This window comes from Priapulus caudatus, unplaced genomic scaffold (genome assembly GCF_000485595.1).
Source record: "Priapulus caudatus unplaced genomic scaffold, Priapulus_caudatus-5.0.1 Scaffold1172, whole genome shotgun sequence".
Lineage (NCBI taxonomy): Eukaryota > Metazoa > Priapulida > Priapulimorpha > Priapulimorphida > Priapulidae > Priapulus > Priapulus caudatus.
Window position 1 is genome coordinate 28,462 of NW_014578233.1, and position 16,452 is coordinate 44,913.

General features: G+C 45.0%; 1 protein-coding gene across 1 annotated transcript in view; it reads right to left on the reverse strand.

Moving 5' to 3' along the window:
* Positions 1 to 16,452, reverse strand: part of LOC106815663 — a 71,095-nt gene that overhangs the window by 23,277 nt on the left and 31,366 nt on the right. Inside the window, exons 2-3 of the mRNA XM_014820160.1 lie at positions 5,864 to 6,063; positions 3,300 to 3,432 (exon numbers count right to left, since the gene is read on the reverse strand). Coding sequence (XP_014675646.1) covers positions 3,300 to 3,432; positions 5,864 to 6,063 — 333 coding nt within the window. The remainder of the gene's footprint in view (positions 1 to 3,299; positions 3,433 to 5,863; positions 6,064 to 16,452) is intronic.

The following is a 16,452-nucleotide window of genomic DNA, read 5'->3' on the forward strand; positions in this document are numbered from 1 at the left end:
CTCTCTCTCTCTCTCTCTCTCTCTCTCTCTCTCTCTCTCTCTCTCTCTCTCTCTCTCTCTCTCTCTCTCTCTCTCTCTCTCTCTCTCTCTCTCTCTCTCTCTCTCTCTCTCTCTCTCTCTCTCTCTCTCTCTCTCTCTCTCTCTCTCTCTCTCTCTCTCTCTCTCTCTCTCTCTCTCTCTCTCTCTCTCTCTCTCTCTCTCTCTCTCTCTGCGCCTGTCTGCCAGCGACGTCATGCTGAACGTCTGCGGCTGGAGCTGCGGATTCACCGCACGAATTAAGTTTACACTAACGACTTTGTGTTGGCGAATTGGCGAATTGGACCAACTTCCCAACTAGACAACCGACAATCGGCAGTGTAAACGCAAAGGTTGCGCGACCAACCGATCGATAGCAACTAGTTGGAAGACTGGAACATGTTCTATTTTCGCCAACTCGGGGTTACCGAATTGTGAAATTCGGTCCAACTCGCCAATTAGCCAGTCGGTAGTGTAAACCCAGCTTTAAGCTCGCGCTCGTCCACACCGCGACCACGGCTTCACGCAGTCACGTGACACCCTGGATTCCATTATGTGAAAAAGCCACTATCGTTACTAACCGAATAAAAACGCATTGTCTACTAAAAACACGTCGGTTCTCGCGCCGAAATGAAAGTGAATCTAAGCGCCGTTGTCGCGTTCGCTTACAGGCAGCGACGAGACACGATGGAAATCGCAGCTGGCTTCGCATGACGCGCTTGCATAACAGCCACACGCGACGGACTGTCGTATTTATTTCCCCCTTAAGTGACGGCATTCTCCGTGAACGTGTCTCCAGTAGTCTCGCCAACAGTCGGAATCCTCCCCGAGCCTCGTCCGAGGCAAACAGCCGGGTCTCTCTCTCTCTCTCTCTCTCTCTCTCTCTCTCTATGGGTGAAAGAAAGCCTCCTCTAGTTGCACCGTAAGCGATGCGCGTCGCTAAAACGCAGACGCCCCGCCGTAGCTACGAGCAGACGCCCGCCGTCGCTACGAGCAGACGCCCCGCCGTCGCTACGAGCAGACGCCCCGCCGTAGCTACGAGCAGACGCCCCGCCGTCGCTATATGAGCAGACGCCCCGCCGTAGCTACGAGCAGACGCCCCGCCGTAGCTACGAGCAGACGCCCCGCCGTCGCTATATGAGCAGACGCCCCGCCGTCGCTACGAGCGAGCAGACGCGTCGAGCACTCCTAACGTGTTAGCTTGCGCGCGACCGAGTGCAGAGATGCAGGCAGCGCAGCATCAGGCGCATCCGGCGTGTGCACGCGTAATGTGTTTGGGAAATCCACTGGACACCTTGCTATCGGTAGACACGCTCACGCACGCACGCACACGCGCGCACACACGCACGCACGCACGCACGCACGCACACACACATACATCCTCATGTAAGACAGCGGGCGCTGTCTATAACTGTGCAACTGTTGTACCAGTGTACTGGTTCTGTGTAGCAGAAAGCAGTTATGTAATACCACAGTATGGACGTTCTAGCAACATCACTCGTTGCGATAATTACAACATTATTGTTATTTTAGCACCGTCCCATACCATTAGTCATATTATCAACGCACCATAGTCACGATAATATCACAGTACTGCTATCATCATCATCATCATCATGGTCATGATTCCATTATATTTATGTTATTATCGGTATTAAGTTCAACGGAAACCAGCATTACATAGCGCTAATACGTTCGTGTTTGGTTTGCTTACATCGAACCTTCATAAAGGGATGCGGAGATTGAAAACAAATTGGAGTGCAAATGTAATCAGTCCCCGATGCCTGACAAACCGTCCAGGCGAAATCTAACGGTTTTGACAGGGGAATTAATTACTGTAATTGCATGCGATAGTACTGCTTCACTTTGTTTTTGCCCAACAGCATCTAACTGCTTCTCATCAGTCCTGCATAATTAAGTCGATTGCTCAACCCCGTGTTCCTGACAATCGTCAGACAGGTTCTCATACTCGTGGCATACGCGTGAATTAGAATACCGCTAATGAGAATATTTAAAATATACATATCCAAAAATAGAAATCCCTCATTGAGACATGCGTGAATTAGGTGATGCTAACGAGAATGCTTCAAATATACGTATATCAAAAAATAGCATATTCTAATTAAGACACACCTCCGACTTATGCGATATTAGAAAAATATCGCAAATATTGTACATAATGCCTCTTTATGCTTACATGCACTTTACCGCGCAGAGTTTTATTCTTCGTGCTAGTGTCTAATTCCGCTAATAATTGAAACTAGACAACTGGTTATCAATTAAACTCACATGACATAATTCAGTTGAGCTCAGAACGAACTAGCAGCAGGAATGTTCATCGTAGCATAAACGCGTGCGCGAAATATAATTTTTGTACGATATTATTATATTCGCAATAATTGCTCAAAGCTGATTCGACATCTCACGCATGAAATTGCGTCCCTCATGAGAAGTGACAACTATTTTGGTCCGCACTAGTTCTTGCTGTAATCAGTTTTGACTGAAATCATTACGAACAATTTGTGAGACAGGCTTGTCAAGAATAGACGTTATGATCATTGATCAATTAGTGGACTACCACATGGCAACATTCCATGTCAATTCGTCCTCGTTTTAGAGATAATATTCATGCAAGAATGACGCCACATCTCCGAAACGTTTCACGCTGCTGCCATCTACATGGCGACGAAGCAACATTCAACCATGCTCAGCAGCACCGAACTTAACAAGGCACTATCGCGAAGTGGCGCCATCTATAGTACGAAAATCTCGCAAACATATTTCGGATAAAGACCGGTTGATAGTTTTCGGCCGCATAAACCGATGTCAATGAGAATAACACAAACAATTTGTTGCTAACGTGGTTGTTTTAAGAACGTAACTACCGATGGCTTTTATTAGTGAGTAATATAAATTCCTTTTTTGATAAACGTTTTACATTGAATCATAACAGCTCTAGAATAAGACTGAACCGGGCTCTAGTTCCTGGCATTTTTTTACATTGCTATAGACTATCTGCAGTGAACATAACATCCTGTGGAAAACTCTCAACAGTCATGAGAAATCGCAACTGTTAGACAGCAATGATAAAAAAATAAACCGCACCACTAATAGCATTATTAGGCTTTATGCTGAGCAGTTGTAATACCAGAGGAAGAAGAGTATTAACAGGTGACCGAACACACAGCAGAAGCTACAACCGAAAAAAAGCTACAAAAAAAGAGGAGTAGTCCCGAGTCATGTTCCCTGATGCTGTGCTTCTAACTAGGATTTTAAGAAAATACCTTTTCTGGATATGCTTATGTTGCTTTCCTCCTCTCTGGACGTGGTTCTAAGAAGGGACAGCCACGCTCCCGCCGCACACCCATCCTCATCTTCTTCCTCTTCCTTGTCGGCATCGTTCTCGCGTTTAATCTTCTGGTGTAAAAAACAACTGTCAATGCGGATCGAAAATCTAAACGCAAAAAAAGCTCTGTTGGGAATTATGTAACAGGATTTCAAGGTGCGAAATTAACGGTCCGGAGTCAAATACTCCCTGATTTACTGTCGGACTCCCTGATTTGACATATGCAGGAGTCCGTGTGACTCCCTGAAAATTCTGCCACACTAACTAGTTCGTTCCGGAGCACGGCCTCGCGGAATTACCGTATTTTTTCAGCTAATGTCCAGAGAAAATTTGGCAGACCGCATGGGCCTCCGACTGAGGACTCCCTCATTTTGCTGGGGACTCCCTCCTTTTGAGGGTAGGGAGTGTTGGACTTCCTTGTTCAAAAGTTAATTTCTACCCCTGGGATTTAATTTGTAACGAATGAAGTGTAAAATGCAGTGCAACGCTCACGTTAAGTGGTGGTAGCACATGTTGACTTTACAGTTATTTGCATTTACATCGGATTACATCATCCGAATACAAACGGGATTTCTAACAAGTCAAAGAACACACAGTTCGCGATTACACATAACAAGAGAGTCTTTTAATGCTCAAATTCGGACAATAACCGAAACCTTTTCAGTTTTCATCGTTCAAAAATCTTACATGCATACGGTGTTCGATTTGACCCACGTTACACGGCCCCTTTCTCTATGGCTGTGTAGGCGTTTGGCACCGTTGCGTGTTATGAGCAGCATTTTCGGCCAACGATCGAATTCAGAGTCCCCATGCAGAAACCATACACACGTTCTCTTTTCACCGTACTACCCCCTTCTTCCCTATCGTACTCAGTGTCCTTTTACTGATCGCACCACACCTCTGTACACAGCACCGCAACTCCCCTCTACCGTATCACCACCTCTTTGCCAATACCTATACTCCATACCTATACTGCTTGTCCCTACCTTCCCCTCCTACTCCTATATCCCTCTCTCCCTCGCGAACCTGCGACGCGTGGAAAATCTCAGCGCTCATGAGCAGTCGCTTGTCATCTTGGGGCGACTCACTACTATAACGCCGTGTGCGCGGGAAGAAGGGCCGACACAATAGTGCGCACTGCTATCGCGTTCATCGCTACTGGCTCTTTTACAGCAGAGACGCCCCGGCTGCTCCCTGTGCTTAAGACTGCACGTTTGCGATATTATTTCGCGAGCCGTATCGAATGAATCTGCAGAAATACCCGGGCCCTTTCAGAGAAACATATTCTGCGCGCGAAGATGTATGCGATTTTTCCTATTGAAGGGAGAGATCGGCGACGCGATACCGCGAACTTGCTCTCCAGGCAAAACCCAAGCCAACGTATAGAGAAATTTCAATTAATGTTAGGTGAACGATCGGTCTAAATCTGTGCGATCGCTATCAACAGTAAGGCTGACCAATAAGCTGACGGGCTCGTCATTACTGCTGCCTGCGTCACGCTGGCTGCCACCGTTACGAGAGAGCGCGATTCAAAGAAAGATTTTCGCGATGAGCAAATCTCGCGGAATCGTGCGCGGGGCGGCGGGGCGGTGGGTGAGGGGAGGGGGGGCGTAAGCCGCGGCCGCACGCGATATCTACACGCGAAACGCACCACACACCAAAGTACGACTGCGATGAGTCACGAGAGCCATGAGCATCGCAGAAGTATATGGTAGCTTGGCATAAGAATTGACATTGTATGCGTCCTGTAGTGGCCCATGCGTGGCAAGTCACGTTTACTTTAACGCAGGCACGCACGCACGCACGCACGCACGCACGCACGCACGCACGATCGTACGCACGCACGCACGCACGATCGCACGCACGCACGCACGCACGCACGATCGCACGCACGCGCACAAGCAAATACGTGTGCAAACGCACGTGCGCGCATACACGCGCGCAAGCACGAACATCCGGTCCACTCCGGTTAATTTACAGTGCTTACGTCACCTTAGCTAGTACATGCAATTTTTCGTACTATTTTTCCATTCCCTTCGTTGTTAACGAACTGTTGCGACCTATACATACTTCATAAAAAGAGCAATTTTAGTGGCATCGTAATTCAAACAGTGGAGTGTTTTAAGTACATTTTTGCTTAACAGCACCATTTATAAACAAATGTACAAATACCCCAAAAAAATTCTACAATAATAAAGCTATATATATATATATATACCTGTATATCTGTATATCATATGTATATATATATATATATATATATATATATATATCTGATATTCATATGTATATATATATATATGTATATATTATATATATCAGGGGTTAATAATGACAAGTTTTCATTCCTTTTCGTTTCAATTCATTTCATTTCAATTTCATTCATTCATACATTCATTTAAATGACAATTTGTCATTATTAACCCCTGATATATATATATATATATATGCTCGTGAAACTCGCGACATAGTCGGTTCAGTACTTGCAGCATGATTACTTACGTGATCACCAGCTGCCGGGAAGTCTTGCCTATACGGTCCGAATGACGTCCCTTTCACTAGCGCCACCTGGTTACACACCGTGCATTTAGGCGAGCTGTCAACCGGCTGTAAACGGATGACGAGAGACGAAGGAACGTCGATGACACCTCTGTGATCCATCTCTGATGACATCTCTGTCTCCCCATCTTCACTACTGAATGCTGCAATGCAAGGGGGCAAAGCCATGCGATAAACGTTAAGGTTATAGATATGTACAGGATTCTTCTTCTTCTTCTTCTTCTTCTTCTTCTTCTTCTTCTTCTTCTTCTTCTTCATTTTCTTCTTTATCATCTTCTTCTTATGTACAGGAGTGTATAATATAAAGATGTTGAATTTCGTGTGTTTCGAGCGAGTCATACACTCCTGATATGTATATGGTCACACATACGGACATGAATGTAGTCATAAACCGCGTATATATGGGGAAAACCCCGGGTTATCTCGGCTACGTGATGTCAAAGCCCGCGTTTAGGAAGCGTTTATGTCTATACTATATATATATGTATATATAGACATATAGTCATGACTGACGTAGACATGTCATGACTGTAGATATATCTAAAGAATAAATATTGATGTAATATTTTCTGTTATTACTACACGAGGTTTTCGTTAACAGATTCTTATATTAAGGTCGTTCTGGGGATATTTATACCCCTTAATATGATGCATTCACACTATTAAGTTTATTTAGATTTTAAGTTCCAGTTTCTACAAATTTATTATTCATAATAATTTTATTTAAGGTTATTTTTCAGTAGTTGTCACACAAACGCTCCATCATAATATGTGAGTTGCTGTAACTGCACGTATTGAAACTGGTTGAATTGTTTCACCGCAGATTACACTCGCTAATGTGAATGTCGACTGACATCACAGTGTAATGCCAGATCACTAGAAACTTGCTTAGATTCAATCCAAAACCGATTTCTTAACTGTGAATATGGAACTCGGTTTTTCGTCAGCCTTGCACAACTGTGCTCGGCATAATCGAACAACAATCTAGGAGGCGCCACCTGCGCGGCGAGAAGGTCAAACTTACTACACTAGCCGGGCAAGTAACCTATCAATGCTCTCACACACAGACAGACACACACACGCACGCACGCACGCACACACACACACACACACACACACACAAACGCACGCACGCACGCACGCACGCACACACTTTCTCTCTCTCTCTCCCTCCCTTGCTTGCTCGCACTCTTTCGCAAGTGCACAGTGACATCGATTACGAAACGGAGACACGGCAGGCGCAACTGGTTTTATCCACACATCTCCGCACTCGCATGACAATAGCAGCAGCTCGTTGACACGTCATGCCGCCGCCCGTCGTCTGCCGATGGCGGCGCTGTCAATATCCGCGCGCGCGACGAACGGCGATGCGATCCTCTCGTCGCAAGACACCAGTGTCTCGCCGCCGGCATTTAACACTTCCTCGATGTCGAAGCTCTTGACCTTCGCCTTCCCTCGCGACTGAGCTGAGCTTCTCCCACACTCCACGTCCTTCACGTCGCGCGGCACGCACTTACATATATACCCACCGTTGATGCTCGTATCCATCTAGACCGTGCGCAGACACCGGGGCAGCACGGCGGTGCGACACGCAGCTCAATATCACGGTGATTGCGAAGTGACACATTCAGGCGCAGTATAGGCGCATTATAGAGCCGATAGCCGCCAAACAGACAGGATCGCTATCGCCTTCTCTAAATATGCTTTCCTATCTCATCTGGTTCCTTATCGATGATATCAGCCTTATGTAATCACGGCATGCCAGTTACCGAGGGGTACGGCTTTTAATAATAGGTGTGCCCAGTGCCACTATGCTACACGCATCACGTAGGTAAGCAAATACACACTCACGTGGCGTTCGCTGCTGATACGGCACAATCGCAGCATTTCTCGAACGATTTCAGTTGCTATGAACTTCTCTTTATGGCGTTGATAAATGCTTTATCTGCTTAAGACAAAGTTTGTGTTTTATCTAATCCCTTTTGTGCCAATGAAGATTAAGTACTAAATAGAGGTTATATTTATATACTTATTATCAAGAGTTAGTTATTATCTACTCTTGTTATTATCGATGTATATCGTCCGCTAAATACACATGTACACTCATACATGAACGCACGCACGCACGCATGTGCTTTCGATGTCAATTACATTGAGTGACAATTTCAAAGCCACAGGTAAAAATAGGTCTGTGCATGAATGTTGATATAAAAGACGTTTTATTCGAAACAAGCTCTTGATAATCATGATTCGCCTTACCTATGTATAGATATCCTATATGTTGTTTTGTTCGGAGAAGCAGGATTTCTAATTTTCTCACATGAAAAAATGGTATACATGTGTGTGTGTGTGTGTGTGCGCGTGTGTGTAAATTGAACAGTGCCGTCGTTACAATTATGTGACACCTGTGTGGGTGGATGAGGCGTTAATACAATTAATCTAACCATAAATAAACTACATGTGCTGCTGCGTGCATCACATATCTGGCTTCGCGACAGCCTATATGGAAAGCTACCAAGTAGATGCACGTCCGAACTCCTACTTTCCTCATGCTCTCATCTAGAGCCAGAGAATGAAACATAGCGCGATTCGTTTTGCATCTGCTTTAAAATGCAACGAAATTAGATGCTTTTGTTTACATTGAAACATTATAATTTCAAGATATCAATCATTTGTAGATGTGCACAAACGTATATATCCCAGCGACCATCTTTTGCCTACCGGGAATTCTAACGGCAGTTTGTGAACCACACTTTCAATGCAAATCCATCTAATTGATTGCGTAATTATTTTTTTCTAACTTGACATGTGCTACTCGGCGAGTTTCTCCTAAGGTCCCAGAACACGAAAACAAACGACATCGCAATCGCACCACAACAACTACGATTTCGCATTAAAATTTGAGGTATTGATATTCGGAAGAAGACTGGATATAGTATCCGGCGGCGAAGACCGTTTACCGGCTAAACCCTCGCTGGCTACGGCCTACTACTATTTACCGAACCAAACAACGCGGTAAATATGGAACTCACGGCACCATAAAGCAGAATGTTTATCGCGCGCCGTTAACTACTATTCTGGGATCGGTGCACTTATATGCCGCGTCCGATATGCTGATGTTATTGCCGCGCGTCGAAGTAGTAAAACACAGATCCTATTTATACCCGCGCGATAAAGACGACAGATTAGAGATGCAATTAAAGCGATAACGAGAACACTTGCACTAACTGGAATTTCTACTTCACGCGCCACCACGTGTGTACATATAGGGACGTAATGTCAAAAGTAATGTACGGGATGTAATACGGCGAGCTTATTCGTTATAATATGCAGATTAAAGGGCATACATTTAGACGACTGCTCCGTAATCCCACACCCCAGAGGTTCCCTATGTCCTAGAGTGATGCATGAAATGGGGATACATTGAAGAAGGCCCAATCGACTATGACTGCGGAGAGGACCAGACTACGGAACATCTCCCGGAATGCCCCCTATTACCAGAGAAATATCGCCGTTTCTAACGCCACGTATATATACGCCAATGAATACGAGGGTAATAATTCTATTCCGTGTATTTTGTTGTCGTCCAATCCCACGTGCATCAATGCATACATCACGCGCGTGGATTGCCGCGACACACGCCGGCGGTATAGTGCTGTTTTAGTTCAACACGATACGATTAGCACAACCGATTCAGGGTATATATTTCCGATTCAGGTATATATTTCACTGGTAAGTAATCAGGTAAGTAATCAGGGTATATATAACCGATTCAGGTATATATTTCACTGGTAAGTGCCTGAAGTACGTTGAATTAAACCAGACCTCATCAGTTTAAACATAAGAGAAATCCTTGGTAAAAACAGGATAAATAATATCGTTTAGAGTTAGATAAGGTCTCGCATTCTGGACAATTCCTCGCCCGAAGCGTGAGCGTCGCCTGTACACACGTTTAACCGCTTCTAACAAAACTAAACAATAGCGATTCCGTTTTCTGAACAATTGAGAATGCTTCCTCTAATGGACAATAAAAATAACACTGCCCGCGTTCCACCACAAAGATGTTTTCCACTCAGGAAGCGAACGTTTCCTATCGTACACCATAGGCATCACCTCTCCTTAATGTAACGTTGAATTAAGAGTTCATATAGAAATGATGAAGTAGAAATCCAAACTTGTGTATTCAACTGAATAAACTTTAATAACTTGCACACAGTGTAGTCACATCTTGCACAGAGAGACAAAGACACGCGCCTAAGCGCGTGTGCTTTCTCCCGCGACCACAACCAGACTCCCCGACTCCTACATCTCTGTCCTATATATTACCCCCAAAACCCCTACATCCGGAGCGCACATGTCACCCGTTCTCCCAGACCGCGTCCTACCTCCATTTCACAATGACCCTAGAAACGCCCGACCTAAAACACGTACGTTTACCATTCTCCCTATAACATCAATCTAGCCGCACAAGATGCGAGACGCTCTGTCTACATAAACAACCACCAAAACAACCCTGAGTCTAGCCGCACTCCGCGTCTCTAACTAATTTATGTAACATCTGTAAATCATATACAGTCTTAGTCTCCTTCCCCAAGATGATGACCCTGTCATCGATTCAGCGTCCTCGCTGATCTACACTTCAACCTAAACCTAAACAATTTCTAAAATACATATGAAGCATAAAGCTTTCTATACAAAACAAGTAACGATAAAGTTCGATCACCATACAAGTAAGAAATTCAACACATTTGGCAGTGAACATTTTGATATCGCTGCAATTACTCTCACTCTTGCGTCTCTTTATGCTGTAACGTACGTGGCGTATGCGTATACCGACACGCATTACCGAAACGACATTTATCAATGTGCTCCATTATATCCTCATTTAAACCTCTTAATCCCATTATTACGCACAGCACCGATGTGGACCTGACAACCTTTGTCACTTCCACACATCATACAGCCAAAAAAAATACGCAAAACTGATTTCATATTTTCGATGAAATGTTTTAGGCCTATATCAAACTCTAATTGAAAAATGTGTTTAGCAGTCTGACAATATAGCGTAAACGTAACGTTAGCACAAATTCAAGAAAACGATCACACATTTCGACACAAAGTTTCACACAAAATATTTTCCCACACAAAAACAAACGGTCACAAGCATATACCATGAAAACAAAAAAACCGCGTACATAAAACAAAGAAAAGCAGATAAAAATACACATTCCTGATGATGTCACCCTTTCACGCCCAGTTTCGACGGCACGAGATTAAAGCGTTCCACTAAATAACTTCTAGAATTCCCTGGATTTTTTTTTGCCATTACAGTTCGCAATTTATCTTTCACGTCCTCTGTCTCTGCTCTGTCAGCCTTGCCTTCTCTGTTCTGCTATCTTCTCTCTCTCTCACACACACAGGTCGAAACTCGGACTTGCCCTCGCAGTATCACGAATACAACACCGGCCGTTTCTTAATTCCTTCACGCTGACTTACTCACGGTAGTGCCTACGCCGTGTGTATCCACCGTTCTTTCTCCCGCGTCTCGCTCTGTTCCTCCCGTCTCGCTCTCCGCCATTCTTCGGCTCTGTCGATCGCTCTCCGTCGTTCTTTGTTTCTCCTACTCTTGCCCCTGTTCCCGTCTCTCTATCTCTCTTCCTCCCTCTCTCTTTCTCTCTCGTCCGCTTTCCGTTTTCCCTCCAGTTTTCTTGCCAGCAGTGTACTCAGCGACTCCTCCTGTGTTTTCTTCCTTCTCCATCTTCCTTGCGTAGTATGGCCCGTAGATCGACATAGTGGAGTACCTTACGTTGCGTCCGCAAAGGAATACCCAGGTTTTTTACTGTCACTGGCACCAAAATGTAACGTTGAATTAAGAGTTCATATAGAAATGATGAAGTAGAAATCCAAACTTGTGTATTAAACTGAATAAACTTTAATAACTTGCACACTGTGTAGTCACATCTTGCACAGAGAGACAAAGACACGCGCACACGCGCCTACGCGCGTGTGCTTTCTCCCGCGACCACAACCAGACTCCCCGACCTATCCTCTCCTATATATTACCCCCTATATATCTCTGTCCTATATATTACCCCCAAAACCCCTACATCCTGAGCGCACATGTCACCCGTTATCCCAGACCGCGTCCTACCTCCATTTCCCAATGACCCTAGAAACGCCCGACCTAAAACACGTTTACCATTCTCCCTATTATATAACATCAATCCAGATGAGACGGGATACTAGAGACGCGTTGCCGAAAGGAGGTGTTGATCCCAAGCGCTATAAGCGCAGATCTTGCGCGCAGTTCCGCGGCAAGGCGCACGCGACCGCGGGAACGTCCTACGACAGTATGCAGCGCTGGCTGCTATGGATCCGTGCGCCGAATGCATAGGCCGGCGCACGAATCCATAGCTGCCAGCGACCACTCGATAATTTTACCGCGGAAACAATGAAACATGAGCTGCATTGAGGCTGGCTGTTCTTTGCAAGTTCAATGAAAATATCTATAAAAGTGTCAACACCTTCTACTTCTACACTGTGTTGTATAAGTTTTATTATGAATTGTATTTTATTATGCGTCAGTGGCTTCATGTAACGAGCGGCAGCTGCAGCGGATACATAAGCTGGGTTTTATTAATAATATATGCGGAAATATACGCCTCTATTCATGTAAATAGAAATGTTCACCTATATACAAAAATGACGACGTAATAAGCACATATAATTGAACACAGCCAACCCCACCAACCTGCGCCGTCGATCCCCATATTATTGCCGATAGCCGTAATCCTAGCCGTTCAGCTAGTTGTTCAACGTTAATTTACCAGGAATACAATGAAACAGCTGAGCTGCATTGAGCTGCTCTTCTTTGCAAGTTCAATGAAAATATCAATAAAAGTGTCAACACCGTCTACTTCTAGTTCTACACTGTGATGTATAAGTTTTATTATGAATTGTATTTTATTATGCGTCAGCGGCTTCATATAACGAGCGGCAGTGCAGCGAAAGCATAAGCTTGGTTTTATAATATAATAATACATGCGCAAATCATATGCCTCGGTTCAAGGATAGAGAACATGGGGTCCCAATAAAACAATGTCATTTACATCAATATAAATATATATATCAATATAATAGGTTAGGTTATGGTTAGGGTGTTATTGTTAGGGTTAGGGTTAGGGTGAGAATTAGGGTTAAGGGTTAGGCACATTGTTTTATTGGACCCATGTTCTCTATCCTTGGGCCTATGCCTCTATTCATGTACATAGAAATGTTCACCTATATACAAACAATGACGACGTATAATCACATAATAATCACATAGAGGTAGCCTAGTATGTTAGTATATCCTAGGCGTTGTTGATAGCCGTAGGAGTCGGTGCATGCTATATATGCGTATATATAGGGGTTGGACCGTCAAGGTAACTGCGAGCAGGCGAGTTCGAAGTTTTTCTGCGAAGTTTTTCTGCACAAGAGCAATCAGGGCCCCCTCACCGCGAGGGTAGACGAAGTTTTGCTATAAGCAGCACGCTGGGACGATGTAATATATGCAAAAATGCTGTACGTACGCTTTGGTAGTTTTCCATAGACTGAAGGCACAGGCACTTGAAGCGTTTCAATAGAATATAATGCTAACTAAATACACTCGCTGTATTTCATACGATTTCAAAACAAATACTCATCCAACAGTCCGTAAATGTATTTACTTAGTACAAAATTCTTAATGTTTCTATACTATAGGCTAGGCCTACTCTGTTTCACCTACGGATATTGAAAAAGTTTTGCGCAACGTTAAATGCAGAAACGTTTTGCCGCGGTTAATTCTTAACATTCGTAGACCTTCAGACGCCCGCACTGATTCTGCTCTGCAGCACAATACGGCTGCTGCTGCTGCTGACGCCACGGCGGCGGTTTTTTTTGCCAGAGAACATCTAGTGGGAATTCTCAGTCTAAACAAACATCAATCAACGGGCTTAGCCAATCAACGTGAGGGAAACCAAGATGGCTACGATAATTACAATCCCACGTCACGATTCCAGCTAGACTGGTACGGACCTTAACTCGGCCAAGTATCTTTCGCTACACTAAAGTTATAGTTAGTGCAGCGTGTGGAACTCTCCACCGCGGAGCAGACCAAGACGAATCGCCGATCCTTGTGTGGAAAATTCTCTGGAAAATCCCTCGAAGAGAGCCTCGTCGCGCCATCTATGGGACGCCATATGTACGAGAATAAGTTCAGGGCGTGAAATGGAAGAAATTGAAAATCGCTTTTCTAGAGGAAAACCTAAAGCGCCGACCAGAAAAGTAGCAATTACGAGCATTTGGATTTATTCTCGCCCTACGTGCAGAGTCGAAAGGCTTCTGCAATCGCCACAACTCCTCAATTGACCGATTATGCGGCTTTCTGTTATACCCAGAGGGCCTCGGGAAGATGTTTCTAAATAGAGGGCAGCGAATAAGTCATTGTGTCGCCGCGAGGCGGCGTTGGCGCGCTTCGCGCGGATATCCGGGCTGCAGATCGTCTAGCCGCACAAGATGCGGGACGCTCTGTCTACATAAACTGCCACCAAAACAACCCTGAGTCTAGGCGCAGTCCGCGTCTCTAAGTAATTTATGTAACATCTGTAAATCATATGTTACATTAACAACAGAGAAGATTGCCTTCTCCTGCACCACAGACGCTTCTATTTATTGCCGATATTTATATCTGTTCTAATGCTCTAGCAAGACACGAAATACAAGACCCGTAACTAATTATACGTTGCGATTCACACATGCAATTCCGTTATACACAGTCAGTCAAGATTCAGCATAGCCCTAAATGACCAAAAACATAATTAAGGTTCATTAAAGAACATGCATAAAAGTACGATTAAATCATGACCGAAAACCTCGCAGCAGATCTCAAAAAAGTTAGCTTGCTAATTTAGCAACGCCCATAAGTGTTCCATCGCTAACATAAGCCTATAATTGATAGCTTAGAACTACGTGATTATAAATATTGATTGCTACACTCAAAAAACACAGAGGAAATGTCAACTAACTCAATGGACGAAGATTTCAGCAAATACTATTCACAATTCCTGCCATTTAAACTAGAAAACTTGCACAGAATTTTAACTTCCGCTAACACAGTGTTCTATTTCTAAACACCTCACAAGACGACGCTATGTGAATGATCTGTCGTAACGCGTTGCTTTTTGATACCCACGAGCAGACATCGATAACAACACTGTAATTATATTAATTTCTATCCGATTCCAATCTATTTCTATTCAGCCGATGTCCATGCGTACATAATTATGCACCGTGCCTCGGTCATTTCGCACATGGGAGTGTTACGAAAGAACAAACAAGGTTATTATTATACACAGCGCGGTGCGGGGGAAGAGACTCGACGGTAATAACACGGCATTCTCTCAGCACGAAACCAAGCCGGCATTATTGATAGCCAGGCCACACCCCTACTGATGTCGCCGATAGCGAATGCAGGCATGTACGCCGTAAACATTCCCTTGCATGCGTTAGTTCTCGAAGCGATATTGCTATCTAGCAATCTCTCTGAAGAACATGGTGGGCGGGGGAAGGAAGCGGACGCACGGGACGGAGAGACGCGGCCGCGCCGGAGGTTGACACTGTCAACTATTATGTCACCCGTTAAGCGACGACGAAGTTTTTCCTCTGCTCGGTGGTAACGGCGCGACACGTCTCGCTCGATGCGACAGTCATGCTTGCTCAGCACGTGCGTCTGCGACGAACAGCAGAGAGAGCAAACACCCACAACTCTCCCTCCGACGCTCTCGCAGATATCCGGCGGGCGATAAAGGCCAGCGAGTTTTCAATCCGAGTCCCCGCAGCGATCAACAGATAAGATGCGCACGTCTGATTCACCTGGCTGAAAGCCTATCTCGATGCCAGATAAGCTCTCTCTATGCCTTCTCGCCTAGTCATGTCCCTTTGTCATTAACAAGCTGTACATATCGGTGGATGCGGCACACAATATGCATCTGCTTGTTCAGCATCCACCGGTGAGTCTCTATGTAGCTGGTGGCGTGCGTTACCCAACCAACGTTGTTTGTACGGAAGAGTGAACATGCGGACGTGACGCATCGTCACTAGCGTGTCTAGTGTGAAGAATTTTCCTGCAACGTGTGCACCGTGACGCAGTGGCACTGGGGTTTATGCAGACACCCACGCTCACCGAAACAGTAGCAGTTATTCACGCACGAACACGCACTAACTCGCACACTCACGCAGCAGCCCGCACGCACGCATTGACAGTCACTCACGCACGAACAGTCACTCGCACACGAACAATCACTCACCGACGAACACTCACTCACGCCCACCACTCACTCGCTCAGGCACAAACAGTCACTCACGCACCAACAATCACTCGCTCACGCACGAACACTCACTCACGCACCAACAATCACTCGCTCACGCACAAACACTCACTCACGCACCAACAATCACTCGCTCACGCACGAACACTCACTCACGCACCAACAATCACTCGCTCACGCACA